Source organism: Melopsittacus undulatus, chromosome 2 (assembly GCF_012275295.1).
Source record: "Melopsittacus undulatus isolate bMelUnd1 chromosome 2, bMelUnd1.mat.Z, whole genome shotgun sequence".
Taxonomy (NCBI): domain Eukaryota; kingdom Metazoa; phylum Chordata; class Aves; order Psittaciformes; family Psittaculidae; genus Melopsittacus; species Melopsittacus undulatus.
In genome coordinates, this window is record NC_047528.1 from 65,431,561 (window position 1) to 65,448,939 (window position 17,379).

A 17,379-nucleotide genomic window follows, 5' to 3' on the forward strand; every position below is an offset into this window, starting at 1 on the left:
GCACTGAAGATGTGTGCTTCAGCATCTCCAGGTTTCTAATGTCTGCAATTTTAGAACAGGAAAAGCATCAACTTATACATAGACTTCAACTCTTAGGCTATTATTATTAAACAGGATCAAAAAATATACATAAAGTGAGATAGCATGTTCCCTGAAAAACAGATTATACAAGTTTCCATGATATGAATCACTCCTGTTAATCCTAAATGGGGAGTTCAGGTATTTTTAAGCCAGAGAGAGAGCCAGATGACAGACTATTTGCTAAGGAACAAGCAACCCAAAAGGCTGGATGGGCCAGACTGGATGAGGCTTTGAGCAGCCTGGTCTAGTGGAAGGTGTCCCTGACTGTGGCAGGGGATTGGAACCAGATGATCCTTAAGGTCCTTTCCACCCCAATCCATTCTATAATTCTACAAAAAGCCTGGGTCAATCAAATGACACTCTTGGTGGATAGCCAGTCAGTTCTCGTGTAACTGCTAAGCAGTGAGCTTTTCAATTCTAGTTTCTTCCTTTGTGCACCAAAGTCATGTCCTGTCATTGTAAACCTGGTACTGATAGCTCAAAATATCCTCATGCTCATTAGTTAGATATATTCTACTTAATTCTCTGACTTTATTTACAAAGTTCTTTAATAGCAAGCCATCAACTTGCATTAAGTTGCACACATTTAGCCACAAAATTTAAACACAATGACACAGGCCTATCATTCATTTAATATTTCGGGCAAATAATAAAAAAATTGAATTTTACATTTGTATACACTTCTTTAAGCATCAGTATCACCTTCAGCATTCATACCAGAGGGGAAGAATTAAGTTTACGTTTCATACACAAAATGTTAACACAGGATTTAAATAATCTACTTTATTTTACATAAATCCAACCAGCACAGCTTATGACTTAATTGCTTTCTGCTCTACAGGTTTCAGATGCCGTTTAATGATGAGCTCTCCCTTGCTTGTAAGAAAGGTGTCTGTCATTTCCTCTTCTGTTGGCAAACCGTAAGGTAGTTTCAGGGGCTGTATTCTACAAGCAAAAGAGTTTGCTTAGTGAAGTTATATGACTAAAATAGTTATATTAAATACTCTAAATTAAGCAAATAGTTAACAAACCTTATCAGATGTTTAACAACTTTCAGTTTGGAATTCACAGAAGGGATATTTTTGTGCAGTATCGGCTGATGCGCCTGTATAAAGGATAAGAACGGGTTTTACAAATGCATTGCCAAACCCCAAATCTCTGATCACTCAACTTGTTCATATTGACAGTAAAATTATAGACCACATCTGAAAATATAATAAGTAAAAAATGTCATGCATCAAGAACATAAATAAAATATGAAATAAAAACTTGATCAAACTCTATTACAGTAAAATGATAAATTCAGCTTCATTCCCATCACATTCTCAATATATTGAAATTTCTTCCAACTGTTAAAAGTACTGTAAATACAGTAATGTATTTACATTAAAAGTAATGTATTTACATTAAAAGTAACCTATTTACAGTAAAAGGAATGTAAATACAGGAGTTCAGGGGTACCACTGCTTCAGTTAGATCTTAAACTGAACAAGCACACATTTTCTTTTCTGTAATGTAACACTGACTAGGCAAATCTTTGCACAATGTGCAGTTGCTCTAAAAAATCTGGATAAACACATCTTTGACATAATCTCTCTAAGAGTCTTGGATTTGGAAGGCTTTTCATTAACATACAAGTCTTATTCATGTACCTGTAATATTTGAACAATATGACCTAGAGAAAACTGAATTCCAAGTATTTGCAAATCTACTTTTATCATTTTAGCAGAAGTCTAAAGGTGAAGTTTACCTTAGGCATGCAGAGCAATACCAAACAGTGATTCTCTGAATTCCTACTAAAAGGCTATTTTCCATTAACATTCCTCTTGGCTCTTTAACACATCATCGATTTCTCAATTACCTTTATAGCCACTGTAAAGCAATCCACATTTTATGACCGCAAAATTTAAGAAAAACACCACCTAATTCTAGCCTATTTCTACATTTCTGATACACACAGTAAGTATAAAGAACAACAGTCATACTTTATCCAGTCCAAGATCATGTATTATCTTCTTTTCCCAATAAGGGCGACCAATTACACTTTTAATTCTAGTAATAACGTGGATCTTGTGGGGCTGCTCAGGGTCACCTCCATACTTCTCATGATCTCCAGGTCGTGGCTGAAATACCTAGAATCAGAAGTTCACAAAACCAGATTTAACTACCTTTCTTCTCGAAAGGTCAAAGCACCAACAAGTGACCTCAAACTTAGCTTTTATAGCCTCATGTGCCCAGTGTCACTCTCCTAGGTGCAGAATCCTCCATTTCAACTCATTAAATTTCATGCCACTGATGACTGTCCAGTGCTCCAGCCTATCTAGATCCCTCTGTAAGGCCTCTTATCCCTCAAGAGTTAACTGCACCTCCCACTTTGGTATCAGTGACAAACTTGCTATTAGCAGGTACATGCAACTCCTGCATTCACATCCTTGACAAAAACATTGCACAGAACTGGGCCTAGAACTGAACCCTAAGGAACGTGGCTAGGGACTGGTTCACGAGCCCCATTCACTGCCACCCTGGCCTTCAGCCAGTTCTTCAATCATCCCAATACAAACCCTCTTATCCCACAGTCTCTAAAAATGTGTTATACCACAGAAAACACAAATTAAGCAGACTAATACCTATTTTTCAGTTTCTCGAATACTTAAGCACATACCGAGTCTGGAATTCTCGACCTGGTAAAGAGACAACGAACCCACGCCCCTGGTGCCACCGCCTCCATCCTCTTCCCCAGCATCTGTAAAGAGAACAGGACAAAACTTGTCTGCTCTTTCCTTATAGCTCTTCGTGTTTGCTAAAAGGTTACACGGTCACTCGAACTCGGCCCGGCTGAGCACACGACCCGTCTTTACTACACTTTTCGGTGCCCGAAGCGCACACAGTGCCCACACCGGCTCCTCAGACTTCCCAGCTGCCGCTCTCTCGTCAAGAGAAGGCACGAACCAAACAAACCCTAGCCCAGGCTACTACCTTCCAAGCGGCTGCGGGCCCCAGGCCCCCCCTGCCCGCCGCGGCGGCCATCTCGGTGCGCTGCCTTCCGGCCGGGCACCAGCTCCACGGCACTTTAGTTCCGCACTGGCGGAACGACAACAACGAGCACTTCCCCCTTCCCTCTGCTGCCGCTTTGGTTTCTGTTTCCCCGGCGGCGGGTGAGGTGGTGCCGCGGAACTTGTGGCCGCCCCGTCCCGGTCCGCCCCGCGGCCTCCATGTCGCGGACGGGAGGCGATAGCACTGCCGTGCTGGAGCTGGCCGGGGCGAAGACGGTGAAGCGGGCGGTAGAGCTGGACGTAGCGTCTCGGTTCCAGGAGTCGCTGGTGTGTTACCAGGAGGGCATCGACCTGCTGCTGCAGGTGGTGAAAGGTACCGGCCGGGGAGGCATGGCGCCCGTTTACCACAGCCGTTGAGGCGGGTGGCTGTTAAACACCCCCGGTTCTGTGAGAGGGGTGGTTGGGCGGAGAAATGAGGCCTGTCTGGTGCTGAGGGCCGGCCCTGAACCCTCGCCGCCTCATGGAGAGGGAGAGAGCTTTTGTGCTTTTGATTGACAGCCACGAAAGATGAGGCCAAAAAACACCGATACCGGCAGAAAATATCCGAGTACATGACCAGAGCTGAGGAGATTAAGAAACACATTGAAAAAGAGAAACAAGGTATGGAGCTGCCATGTACCTGTAAACATCTGAATACGTGTTGCTATGTAAACGTTTTATGGGTGAGGTAGGTAACACAGAAACTATGTCCTGATCTTTACTGAAAAAAGAGAGTTCTCCTTTCAGATGGCAAATACCATAAGCAGATCAGGATAGAGGAAAATGCAACAGGTTTCAGCTATGAAAAGGTTTTCCAAGAGTACCTTTCTGAGATTGTTTCCGAAGTTTGGGTGGAGGACCCGTACATTCGAAGTGTTCATCAGGCAAGTACATACTTGGTGTAACGGATAGGGATGTAACTACTGAAACAATCCCAAGTTAGTAAATTAAATACAACTTTTGCAGTTGTATAACTTCCTGCGGTTCTGCGAGATGCTAGTTAAGGGGCCATGCAAAGTGACAACGATCCACCTCCTCACTTCCTATGATGAAGTAAGTGTGTAAGTTCTGGTTTCTATTTCCCAATACCCAGGTGATACCACATGTGAATATACACACATACAAATATATCTGTATATTAAATACTTATTTTTAAATACAGATTTTTTTATCACTTACAAGTACTTGTTAGACTGAGGCTCCAATGCCTTCAGCAGAAAACACAGATTAAGAGAAAAATAAAAATGTGATAATTGAACATAAGTAGTTTTATAAATTTAAAGTTTTCTGATAACAAGTTCTTGGTAAGCAGAATCTTAAATGGAAAAGGTATTTTCTTGAAAGCTTTCTTGTGGAAAAGGTCATCAAAACTAAAGCATCTATTGAGATATGGGTTGTTTTCTCTTCCAACAGATGATTGTATATAGTTGTTAGTTTAGAGGCTTTGATGAGCTAAAACTTTGCAAACTATCACTGTATTTATTCTGGCTCAAATAGTAATTCATGTCTAGTTTCAAAGGTCTGAGAATGAGCTCCTCCTCCATATGTCTTAGTAAATGTACCTATAATCTGTTTCTGCTTTTTATCCTGCCTTTGAAATTGCAAATCTGCCTTCATCCAAGTTACTTTTTTTGTTTAAGTTATTACTAAAAAACTTTTGGTGAGTTTAGGAAAAGGTGACCAGAAGTAGAATTTATAGTTAAAAAACCCCAATAACATGTCATTTTTACTTTTAACAGGGTAGTGGGAAGAGTCAGCAGATAACTGGCTTGGATGAAATACGACAATCATTGAAGAATTATGGAGTAACGCTGAATATTGCATTTTCATCTTCAATCCATGATCGAGAAATTAGGTGGGTGATATAAAAATATCAGTGAATACGAGTTATTTGGACTGCTTAATCCTAAATCTTGAGAAAATTTCTAATTACAGCTGTGGTTAAAAGAATGGAAGGCAGTAGCCCTTGCTGAACAAAATCAGCCCTCCATAGTTTCACATGTTCTAACTGTGAACATAATAGTAGATTTCTCTTTATATAGAAAAGTCCTTTCTATGGTTTATACAGGTATTGATGATACTATGAAATAATTGTTATTGAAACAAGGAGAGTGTGCATCATGTGGATATAACTTTTTTTTATTCAAAATACTCATGGTATTCAAATTTGTGAATTTTTAAAACAGATTCAACAATGGATGGATGATTAAGATTGGAAGGGGTCTTGATTATTTTAAGAGGCCACAGGTAAGAATGATTTGATCTCTTTAATTAACATATTGTAGAAGAGCTCATTCTATGTTCACCGTGTCCATTCTGTTAATTTCCACAGGGTCGTTTCAGCATTGGATACTGTGATTTTGACTTGCGACCTTGTCATGAAACAACAGTGGATGCCTTTCACACTAAACATACAAAGAAAATGTGATCAGATACAACTTCTTTTAAGTGTTTTTAGAAGCATAAAAATGTAAGGTTGGAAGATGCTGTTTGATTCCACCTCTCCACCCTCAGAGTACTTAGTCAAGCACAGCTTTTATAATCTATAGTTTTAAGAATATTTGAGATTTTTCAGCCTGAGAAAACACAGCTGTACAATTCCTTCACTGTGCTTCTCCGATAATCTTAATTAATATAAGCCATGTCTAAATTTGATCTTGGTAACAGACCCTCAATAGTGCCTGTCAAAGGCATCTTTACTGTCTTGAGCAAATTTTGGTTTTAATATCTTTAACTGAACACCTCACAAACATTTGAAGCTGGGCTGCCACATGTCCTCTTATAAGCAGCCTTATTTATTTCCTTTAATTTCTGTATTCTAGTCATGACTATAGTTCTGCTGTGTTTTGGTCAATCCTGTAATATCTGATTAGAGGCTTACCAGCAACCCCAAATCTGACATTCCGTTTTCCAAGCTCCTTGCATACAAACACTGTAGTATTCAGTATATGGACATTTTGGGGCCGCCTTTTGTGCCTCTGCATGATTTTCGGCTGGAAAGTATGCAAGCAGCTATATTCTTTTCCTTGTCACTCCTGTGTGTTCTTTTATTCTGTGATGCATGGTCATATACCTTATTTCCATCTTTTATGCACTAGGTGTGGAAAGGGTGTATGATCCTCTCCCAGTCTTTTTCCCTGACTTCCAAGTTTAATGTCCTTCCAGCTGGTCATGTCAGTCTCAGCTGCAGTAAGCTACTTCCCTGCTACTAAGATAGTCCTTTAAAAAAGTAATAATTGATTTTTTAATTCTTGCAGAAGTTGGATACCCTGAAGTTTTCTTGCTAATATTAGCTAATAATGATATTAAGGATTGTGCTAATAGGAAAAAAAAAGAAGTATTTTCTTGTTTTTCTTTCATCCTTTGAAAACCACAAGGTATACTGAGCTGCTGCTGCTTTTTTTATACAAGAGTTCTTGATCATTTTCAGCAAGTATCTGGCAAAGACACACATTCTGACATGTAGAACAGGCAGTGCAGTTCCCACCAAAATCTTTTGCACTTCAGGACTGACAGGTGCCTTATACTTTCTGCATCTTGTAATACAGTATGCCTCTGTATTCTAGCATGTTCATTGCTAGAACTTCTCTCTCCTCTGTTTATTTTTCCTAATGACTACTGTATTCTGTTATCTTTTTATTTTTTAAATTTGCTTTATTATTTCACCTTCTGTCATCTAAAGTTGCTATTCTTTTACACTTGCCTCTGACACAAGTCTATTCCACAGCTATCAAGAAGAATCAGAGCTGGTCTTTGCCTTGTTCTGTGGGTCACAGTTTGGCAGTGGACTGTCTTATCCTTTTGCTTAATAATGTCTGCTTTTCAAAGTAACATATAAAAAAAGAGTAACATACATGCCACAGAAGCTGTATGCTACCAGTCTACCTACCCCTCAAACATTCCATAGGAACTCTCTAGCTTGCTGCTGTGATACTAGGTTTCTAGTCACTGTCGTCAATTTTATTCAGTTGTGTATAATATATGCCAATATTTAATGGGAATAAAGGTTATTTTTTACTATTTGTAGTTACAGTTATCTGTTTGAATTCTTCTCTGAACTATTTATTTACATATATTTACATATAATTACATACATAATTAAAGGAAGGTAGGTAAGGCCTTAAAGACCAGACATGTTTTGGAGAATATTTGCTGTGAATACACTAAGCTTCCCAAATGTGAAGCTTTGTAACTTTTAATGTAGCCCAGCAATTTCAAATGTACAGTGGCAAAGTAAAAAGCCACCTTAAATATTGTAGATCAACTTTAAAGTTTAGTACTTACTTGGAAATAAAACTAAAATATTTATACTTCTGGCATCTGCACTGGAACACCTCTCCTGTGTAGACAGGCTAAGGGGGTTTGGCTTTTTCAGCCTGGAAAAGAGAAGGTGCCGGCAGGACCTTAAAGCAGCCTTCCAGTGCGTAAAGGGGGCCAACAAGAAAGCTGGAGAGTGACTTTTTACAAGGGCATGTAGTGACAGGGCAAGGGGGAATGAATTTGAACTGACAGAGAGTAGATTAAGGTCAGAAGTAAGGAAGATGCTCTTCACTCTGAGGGCAGTGAGACACTGGCACAGGTTGCCCAGAGAAGCTCTGGCTGCCCCATCCTCGGCAGTGTTAGGGCCAGGCTGGGTGGAGCTTTGAGCAACCTGGTCTGGTGGAAAGTGGCTCGCCTATGGCAAGGGGGTTGGAACTGGATGGGTTTTAGTGTTCCTTCCAAACTAAACCATTCTGTGATTCTATGATTCTGTTATTGTGTAATGCAGTATGTCTCTCTGTTCTAATGGGAATCCCCTTTGATGTAGTCCTCTCCAAATACAACAAAAGGCAAACATTTTCTTCCCTCTCTTGCCCTTTCATTGCTAGAACTTTTTCATTTTTTTTGATCAGACTGTAATCCACTAGCTAAGACTACAGATTTCCTTGCAGATTGAATGGATATGCAATATCTGTCCATACATAAAGTAAGCCTTCAGTGATATACCAGTTGGTGCTGCACAGCAATTTTTACCTCTAAGTCCTTTATCACTGTATAGTTCCTTTCACTGTTAATAGGAACACCATGTATGAGGAGGTAACTGGCATCAATGAGTGGAGAAAAAAAATAATTATCTAGGATATCTAATAGTACAGTTCCTCAATAATTTTACTGACTCTCCAGACCATGTTCTATGCTGCCACTCATGTAATCAGGTCATCACCTGGATTGTGCATCAGGGCTGTCCCTCATGCCACCATCTGTACAGATGAGCTTAAACCACCTTCCCTGCTGGAGTCAGCAGAGCATGTGTGCCACACAGTGTGGCTGCCAGTCCTAGCTGAGAGCTGAATTCACTCCCAGTGACTGCTCCCCTTAACCAAAGGTAAGTCACTTCTGACATGGAATTTCCTCCTACTGGGTACAGCAATCTTCCAAAGGTGATAGTCTGGAAGCATCACCTCAGATGCCTCTGCAGGCCTCACTTGTTAAGAAGTATTTGACTTACGAAGAAATATTTGCAGCTAGCAGTCTTATCTAGTCAGCACCATTTCTTTAACAAAGGAGGGGAGTATTCATAAAAGGATATACAGCCTAGGGCTTCTTAATCTGCCTAAATCTTCCTTATTTGAAGAACTGCAGTCGCTGCTGTTACCCTGCTTATCCAGCAGTTGGGTGAAGAAGAAACTATAACTCGGAAGTATATAAACTCTTCAACTGGGCAGAGTTCCTATCTGCCTCTGCTGCTCTGTGTTCTCTCCTATGGCACTACATTGCTGCTCTTCTGACCTGATCATATTTGTATTTCACTTACACCATGACAGAATTTGGTGCTGTGACTTGGATTCAGATGTCCTGCTTCCCCTGGGAAGACCACTGACTGATCCCTGCTGAAACCCCCTTGGTACCACTTAGAAAGGTAAGGGTCCTTGTGAATTTTCTACCACAGCATCAGCCAAGGGTTGTCTGTATGGACAAGGAAGCCAGAATGTCCTACAGACCTAACTGTTTGTCTTTGAAGTTCAGCAGGATTCTGTCACTCTAGCTTTCCACCCAACCTTTCCTTCTTGCCACAGCCTCAGAAATGCAATTAGGCCAACCCTAAGGACATTAATATTACTGTTCCTTATTTTAGGTCAGAACAGCAAGATTGTTTCTTGCCTAATTGTTACTGGAATTTCTCAATCTACTTAATGTGTCCCTGATTTTCCTGCAGTTCCCTTATCTTCAGAAGTAGTAAAACCTGTTGGTATTTCAAGACAACTCATATGGCATCCAGTAAACAAGACTTCCTCCGTAACTCTCCCTCCTTTCTGGATACAGTGCTTTCCTTTTAAGTCCTATGACTCCAGTTAACCTCCTGGAAAACAGACTGATGTAAATTGGGTTGTGCTGTATATTGTGATTCTGCCTTACTGTGCTCACCTCAACAGCTGAATTTATGGCGTCTTTGCTTTATGAACCTCCCACAGCAAATTTCACTGCTATTCAAGGGCAGTTTGGTGAAGAAAGAGTTGTGCAACACAAAGGTATATAAACTCTGTGACTGCCTCATTTGGGCAGAGTTCACATCAGTAGAATCCTCTCCTTCAGCTGTAGCAATAAACCACTTTTGTTCTAACCTGGTCAGAGTTGCATTCTGCTTATTTGTCAGCAGAGAAATACATCTTGAGCCTTTCTTTCATAATGTTAGTTTGTATTAAAACTATTATTTTTATTTAATGTGAAAACTGTGATTTTCAGTTCATTATTGCCTTTCATTAGCTAATTTTCTCCTAGATGTTAACATAAGGAACTTGTTTCTCATATGTGTACTTCCTAATTTAGAAATATTCCCGTTTTTATCTCAGATAGCAGTACTTATGGCAGCAGTGACTCCTAACTTTGTGCCAAGCAGGGTGGATACAAAGGAGGCACGTATGGCCTCTGCCCCAGTTAGCTTCTCCTACCCTCATCACATAAACCTCTACACTGAATTTCCTAAGCCCTTCTGTTTGCACAGACCAAAGCCCTAATCCAGCGTGGAACTGCTGAACTGATTAGTAGCAAGCTTAGCTTACTACCAGGCAAAGGGTCACCACACTGCAGGAAAGGACTTTCAACCAGAAACCAGGGACACACACACAGCTCTCCCCTACATAGCTCAGGCCCTGGGACACAGCCTTTGGGCTACCATCTGCAAGTGGGATGGAGGCTGGGGGATCCAGTGTAGCAACACCACAGCAGTTTTCCATCTACCCCATCCCATCTGCATCTGCCATTTGTACCTTCTTTGCTCCAGAGCCAGTTTGGGATGCCTCCACTGTTCTCCCTGATTTAAGCAGCAATCATGTCTGTCAGCATGGAACAATACAGGGCTGCAGCCTATTGCAGTGGCTTACATCCCACAGTTTGGGAACCTTGGGTGCAGGCAGTGTAAATCTAATTGCTAGTAGGTAATATTGGGCAAAAGCACAAGGTTAAACAGTTTGAATGACTAATAAAGAGAAAAACTCAGCTTGTAGAAATGAACATTTAATTCTTTTTAATAACTAAAAAGCAGCAGCAGTTTAACTTGCATTTTCAAAGTGCAAGTCACATTAACATTTTTATATTCTCACAGAGCAGATTCCATCTGCTCTGCAAGTCACCGTCTTGTGGACATGCTCTTAGTAATGTTGTCACTAGCACAGTGGTTTCATTTGGGCAGAACTTACTGCCAGTGAGGTTCTTCACCAGTTCACTGCACAGTGCTGGTGGCAGCCACTGCTCTGGCAGATCAATGTTACAGACTTCAATCCTTCCATGCTTTACATCCATATCTACTTTAACATCAAGAACAGAATCTTTATAGGCTATGTTAAAATGAGTGCTAACACTGAACTTTGGTGTCTTTCCATACACCCATTCCCAGGTTTGTAGTTCTTTAGCTTTATTATTAATTCCAGGAAGAACAGTCTCATCAGCTGGATTTATTAAATTGATATGACGATCAATTTTGTGCTGCATTGCATATTCTTCAGCAATGGCATCCAGGAGCAGCTCAGAAGTTAAACTAGAATCCTCTTCAAAGAGATTTTTCACTGCAGCAGGCACACTAGGAGTAGCATTGCTTTTTAACCCTTTATAAGGACTTTTTAGCACAGAAGATAAAACCAACTTATCTGTGTTACAGAGTAAGGTACAGTGGTGATAAGCAGCTGTCCTTCCCAGTTTTGCAGCAGTACCTGAGATTTTGTATTGCCTGTCTAGCAAGATATCGTATCTGTCAGTGACATGTATATCTAACTGTGGGCGCAAGGCTTTTAGGGCCTTTACAACCAGTTTCAGGTTTTCCATTCGTTCGTGTTTCTTCCTCGTTGTAAAGAAAGTCAAATTAATATTGCCTAGGTCATGGTACACTGTCCCTCCTCCACTTCTTCTCCTGGCTAGTTTTATGTTTTTTTGCCTCAGTAGCCTGAGGTTGCATTCCTGCCAGGGATTCTGATGTCTCCCTATTACCACAGCAGGGGAATTTCTCCAAAGGAAAAGGACCTGTTGATTCTCTAAATTCATGTGGTCATGGATCCAGTCTTCCACAGCCAGATTCTGGTACACATCATTAGAAGTAGACTGCATAATGAGGCCTCCACTTGCCGTACTTCTGAAGCCAGCCTTTGGAGCCTGGAGGATGCACAATAGCTGAAGGCAGTTCTTTAATGATGACTGGGGCACCATGTTTTTAATAACTGGCCAGTAGATGGGAGCAGTGCTCAATCTGGTAATGCTGAACGTGCCAAAAGCACAATCTGCTGTTGTGACTGAAATGAAATGCTAGTAGCAGTCATGCTCTTCCCAAAGCAGCAATGCTCCTGAAGTGATGTGAGTTACAAGGCATGACTGACCTCCTGAAGCTAGTGATGCGGTTCAAACCCTCACATGTGCTTAACATAGAAGTGAGGTTGTCAGTGGCTTCTCCTTGCTGTCCTTAATGACTAAAAGAAGAAATGGAATTAAGCTGTGTATGTTCCCCTCACTAATACAATTTTACTTTGTGTATTTTGCTAAATTTAATTTTAGCAGTCCACTTTTGTTATGATTAAAAAACAAAACCAAACAAAACTGGCGCACCAAGTTCACGAACTCGTTGGGTCAGTGAGGAGTCCGCCGGGCGCACAGCTTGCTGCCACGCTGCCTGCAGCGCCCAACCGAGAGGCGAGGCAAGGCCTGCGGAGGTACGGGAACCGGGCGCCATTTCGTTCTTGGCGCGGGCACTCCCTCAGCGGCCACCCCTCACCGTGCGGCAGCAGACCCCATCCCGCCATGGGGCTGCACCAAGGCGACGCACCCCTGACCCGCCACCTTCCTCCCCCTCCGTTAAACGGCCGCGAGTCGCTACTCACAGTTAGGAACAGCAGGGCAGCCTTCGCACCGGCGGCGGTCCCTTCCGGTTCCCGAGGTTAGAGGTGCTGGGGCGGTACTGCTGCCGCCCGGCGGCAAACCGGGAAGGGAAATCCATCATCGCGCTGGTGGTGTTAGCAGGCTGTAGCTGCTGGGGCGAGGGCTGAGGGGAGCGGCCAGGACGTGGTATGGCTAGAGGAGGCTGGGAAGTGAGGATGGTCAAGCTGCTGTGCAATGTGCAGCCAAGTGAGTTAAAGCTTTTCAGCCTGATAGAAAACCAAACCGAACCTCCTGTGGTAAGCGGTTGTAAAATGGTAATGGTATTACAGAAAATAGGTGTTGTTAGTGCCTCCGCCAACACGGTAGCTGCGAAGTATCAGATCATGCCAGCAACAGGCAGATGCACAACAAATAGAACAGATGATTAGTCGTGCAAGACCCAGCAGTGCAGTGCCTCATCACAAGATGTTCTGGGTGCTAGAAGCTTTCAGGAGTTCAAAAGGAGACTGAACAAGTTAACATAAATGCACAAAGGTTTGTGAAATGCATAGAAACTGCAGTATTCATGAGCATACACAAGTTACGTGTGGGTATCATAATTCATTAATGAGCTGAAATTGATCTAAAACTAGATAACTAAAGATGTATTACATGCAGCAGACTGTCTTCAGATTTGCATTGATTTAAGCCATTCTTCAAGTCTACCAGACTGTGGCTATAATTTCCAAGAGCTATTGTCGATGTTTAAGCTTCTGCTGTCAGATCTTGTTGCTAGTACTGAAGTTTTTATCCACGGTAGTATCTATATGGGCAGGTGTGTGCTGTATGTCTCTTGCTGGGTGTATGTGTATTTATAAAGGGTATGGTGCATACATTTATCTTCCATTCTGCCTTTATATTGGAGTCCCAAGACATTAAGGAATTGTAGACAAAAAGGTTGGTACAGTGGGTTGTGAGAATTCATGTAGGCTGTTTCTGTTGAACAGGTAAGTAATTGCACTTTGTGGTAATAGGTAAATAGGTGGCTAAGGAAGAAATGCCAAGTTGATGTCCTTATTCAGATGAAACAGTGAAATTACTTGAAGAAGCAATTTGGCTTTGGATGTGTAATTGAGTGTTCATATATTTGCTTTATCAATAAAGAAACCTATTTATGATGTGGCCTGAATTGCCTTTTACCTTCTAATCGAAGAAATAGAACTAGAACAGCTGTCTTCCCTGAAGGGCAAAGGAGAAAAGAAGATGGATAAAGGTGAAAGGCTTTGAGATTAAAGATGTGACCTTGCTGTTATTTCCTACTGTAGAACTATATTATTAGGAGCAGGAATATGCTTACCAAACTCTTAAAAGAAATGTGGGTGGAGTAGGGCAAGCAAAAAGTAAGAAATCATCACTGCATGTGTGCTGGTGGTGACTAGTGGGAGGAACAAGACTAAAAGGAGCCTGATGTGACGTGTGCCCTAGCACTTGGCACATTGTATTGCCACATTAAAAAGAAAGAAAAAAAAAAGTTGGGAATTATTTTGAGCAGCTTGAAATGGGCAAGCACAATTTGTTGCTAAATTAGACTGGTGAAACTTCACTGGTGCTAATTATTCTGTTATGCATAGGGTAAAAAGCATGTGAACTTTGTCCAGAAAAATGCGCTGAATGTTCTAAGTATCAAAAAACAACTTTTGAGGCAGTTGGCAAAATGCAGAGGTTAGCCTGGGCACTTTAACTGGTCAGAGGAAGTGTAATGCACCTTGTGGGGCTTCTGCTGTTAACAGAAACAAGATGTTGAAGTGTTAGTTTCCATTTTGGCACTTGACTCTTGGAAATTTGCAATATGTCATTTTGCCATGGGGTGTCTCTAAAAGCACACTGTGAGCTGTTACCCTCCCTATTTTTGTAGTTCAAAACTGGGTTACCTTAGTTAGAACCAGAATCCGCTAAAAAATTTGAAGCGGGGAGAGTACTACGTGTTCAGGTTAAAAATGCCATGGGTCAGTTTTCTATGTTGAAGAATAAACTCCACATGCAGGAATAAATACCTTTACTGAAAAGTGTCTCTTTTTGGAAACAAACACAGCAAGATAATTAGAAATATTATGAAAATAAGTGAGAAATATGAATTTATAAATACACACTGCGATTTATTTATCTCTTCTGGATTGGAATTTTTAAATTTCTTAGTCTTGGCTACTGTCGTAAAAATCACATATCTGCAGAATACAGCGATTATTGGATTTGCTTTTGAAAACAATTCCGTGTATGACTGACTGACCAATAGAGCTTTGTTTGGTGCACAGAAAGCAAAGCAACTGGTCAGCACAACCTTAACCAGCATTAACATATCAGAGAGAACACACCATATGGCACCGAAAGCTGTAGACATACCAGAGCAAAACCAATTAAAAATACCATTTTTCACCCCTAAAATGAATTTTCATGAAGAATAATTTTGGAAAAGTTATGAAAACCTGAAATGTTTTTTTCACATCTCTTTCGAAGATCAGCATGATGATGCAGAGTCTTCTCTGATGATTCCCACCATACCACAATCAGGAAGTGTCTTGTAATAAAAGGATGGTGAGAGGAAAATAAAAAGGCTTGTTTCTCTTGCTTTTTTCCTGGAAGTTAAAATTTTCCAATTTCTTCTCTATCTGTGGTTGGGGATCATACTTCAGAGGTATTGGGCACTCCTAACTTCCAAAAAGGTGAGCTTTATCGATGAGTGCTTAATAGTGGCAGCTTGCAAGTGACCTGTCACTCAGCCAGAATATAAAATCTGTGCTCATGGCTAAAAGAGAACAGAGGACATTTATCTCTGGTTTCTCAGTTTGACTTTGGGACTACCTAAAGCAGTCTCTTTCAAAGACTGGTCGAGTGTGAGGTGTTCCTGCCCATGGCAGGGGAGTTGGAACTAGATGATCTTTTCATCTAGGTCCTTTCCAACCCTAACCAGTCTATGAAATCTATAATGTAATGGTTATGGAGTACTGTGTGCAGTTCTGGTGTCCTCAACATAAAAAGGACATGGAACTGTTGGAACAAGTCCAGAGGAGGGCCATGAGGATGATCAGGGGACTGGAGCACCTCCTGTGTGAAGAGAGGCTGAGAAAGTTGGGGCTGTTCAGCCTGGAGAAGAGAAGGCTGCATGGAGACCTCATAGCAGCCTTCCAGTATCTGAAGGGGGCCTACAAGGATGCTGGGGATGGACTAGTCATTAGGGACTGTAGAGATAGGACAAGGGGTAACGGGTTGAAATTTAAACAGCAGGGGTTTAGACTGGATATAAGGAAGAAATTCTTTACTGTTAGGGTGGTGAGGTACTGGAATGGGTTGCCCAGGGAGGTTGTGAATGCTCCATCCCTGGCAGTGTTCAGGGTCAGGTTGGATGAAGCCTTGGGTGATATGGTTTAGTGTGAGGTGTCCCTGCCCATGGCAGGGGGGTTGGAACTGGATGATCTTGAGGTCCTTTCCAATCCTAACTATTCTATGATTCTATGGATAACTTTTCCCTCAGGGGGAAAGCTGGAGTCGGGGTTTCTGCAGTTCTTCACAATCATCCAGGGCTATCACTCGACTACCTGGAAGAAGAACCCCCTCCCGCCTTCGCTGTGCTCCCGCTCTGGAGAGCTTCGCCCCACCGCGGGGGGGCGAGGAGGAGCCCAGGGCTGCGGACCAGGGCAATGGGCTCTGCGGAGCTGTGGCTCCCCGCTCCCGCTGGGCGGGCTGAGGCGGGCGGCTGGGAGGCTGAGGCTGTTGCCAGGCGGCCGGGGAACGCGGAAGGTGGCAGCCGTTGAGGCGTGGAGAGCGGGCGCGGCGGCGGGTGCTTCAGGTGGCTGCCGGCAGGGGCCATGAGCGCCCGGCGCTCCCCGGGGCCACGGAGGGGGAGAGCGGAGAGTCGCCGTAAGGTAGTGAGCGGCGGGAGGGGGGCTGCGGGAGCGGCGGGTCCTGTCACTGAGTACGCTGTGGAGAACAAGGAGGAAAGAACATCTGTCCTATCCCTGGCAGTGTTCAAGGCCAGGCCGGACCTGCCTTGGAGCAGCGTGGTGCCCCTGCCTGTGGCAGGGGTTGGAACTAGATGATCTTAAGGTCCTTTCCAACCCTAACTATTCTATGATTCTATGAAGCTTAGTGTGGTTTGAGTGTGAGGTTCTACCCCTGTTGTAAGGGGACTGCATTATTACAGTTCCAGAGGATAGTGGTAGAAGGTGCCAACAGTGGTAGTTAAATCTCAACTGCTCTGTGGCAAGCATAAATAATGGTTCTTTTAGGATATATAAATAAATAATATGCTAATAAAAATATTATTTTTCAAAAAGTGCTCTTTCACAAGTTGAGTAAAATTAGTATTGTGGGTGAGCAAACACTGTCTGGAAATCTGAGTCCTCATTGCACAGTGAGGAAGGAAGATGATGATAGCTTGCAGATTACTCTGATCTATTCCCTTTCTGGAAGCACTAGGGCAGTGTAAGAGAAGATGGTGGGTGGGTAGGGCAATCACAGAATCATTTAGGTTGGAAAAGACCCTTAAGGTATGATACAGGTTGGCTGTATGGAGGAACAAACCCACTTTTGGTGTAGTCAGTTACTTGAGGGTATAGATGTGACTAGGGCTTCAATCTTGTCCTTTCAACTATTGTTTGTACATTCAGGTTCAGAGTGGGATTTACCCTCCCTGTCCTTCATTAGCACTTCTCTTCCCACCTTGTAAAACAGGTATCCTTGCAAACTTTCTTCACTAATATCAGAGTGGTATTCTCCCCAAATTTTATAGCTTCATAAAAGTGTAGGAATCACAAACCATGGATGTACAGATGCTGCCTCTAGAGCATTTTGTTTGTTTGTTTTAAACTACTTTTAAACCACTCCCTAATTATGTTTTCGGGTCTATAACAGTGCTTTGTTATGAATTCAGTATCATTAGCTGGATCAGGCT

At 42.2% G+C, this 17,379-nt stretch overlaps 3 protein-coding genes across 4 annotated transcripts; 1 reads left to right on the top strand and 2 right to left on the bottom strand.

The window, feature by feature from the left end:
• Nucleotides 1–599: 599 nt before the first annotated feature.
• On the bottom strand, nt 600–12,504 carry MRPL30 (mitochondrial ribosomal protein L30). 2 transcript variants are annotated; one of them, XM_031051007.2, is made up of 5 exons: nt 12,455–12,504; nt 2,744–2,824; nt 2,067–2,213; nt 1,113–1,186; nt 600–1,026 (listed from the first exon to the last, which is right to left on the bottom strand). In XM_031051007.2, the coding sequence occupies exons 2-5, from the start codon at nt 2,822–2,824 to the stop codon at nt 894–896; spliced, it is 435 nt and encodes a 144-aa protein (XP_030906867.2). In that variant the 5' UTR covers nt 12,455–12,504; the 3' UTR covers nt 600–893. The 2 variants fall into 2 exon arrangements, with proteins under 2 accessions (XP_030906867.2, XP_012985066.3); XM_013129612.3 differs by lacking the exon at nt 12,455–12,504 and adding an exon at nt 3,058–3,702.
• Nucleotides 3,325–7,139, top strand: MITD1 (microtubule interacting and trafficking domain containing 1). The gene is made up of 6 exons (XM_031051008.2): nt 3,325–3,734; nt 3,861–3,997; nt 4,080–4,166; nt 4,853–4,968; nt 5,300–5,360; nt 5,446–7,139. The coding sequence occupies exons 1-6, from the start codon at nt 3,686–3,688 to the stop codon at nt 5,539–5,541; spliced, it is 546 nt and encodes a 181-aa protein (XP_030906868.1). The 5' UTR covers nt 3,325–3,685; the 3' UTR covers nt 5,542–7,139.
• On the bottom strand, nt 10,592–12,502 carry LIPT1 (lipoyltransferase 1). Its single transcript, XM_005151378.4, has 2 exons — nt 12,455–12,502; nt 10,592–12,046 (listed from the first exon to the last, which is right to left on the bottom strand). The coding sequence occupies exon 2, from the start codon at nt 11,787–11,789 to the stop codon at nt 10,668–10,670; it is 1,122 nt and encodes a 373-aa protein (XP_005151435.2). The 5' UTR covers nt 11,790–12,046; nt 12,455–12,502; the 3' UTR covers nt 10,592–10,667.
• Nucleotides 12,505–17,379: the final 4,875 nt, after the last annotated feature.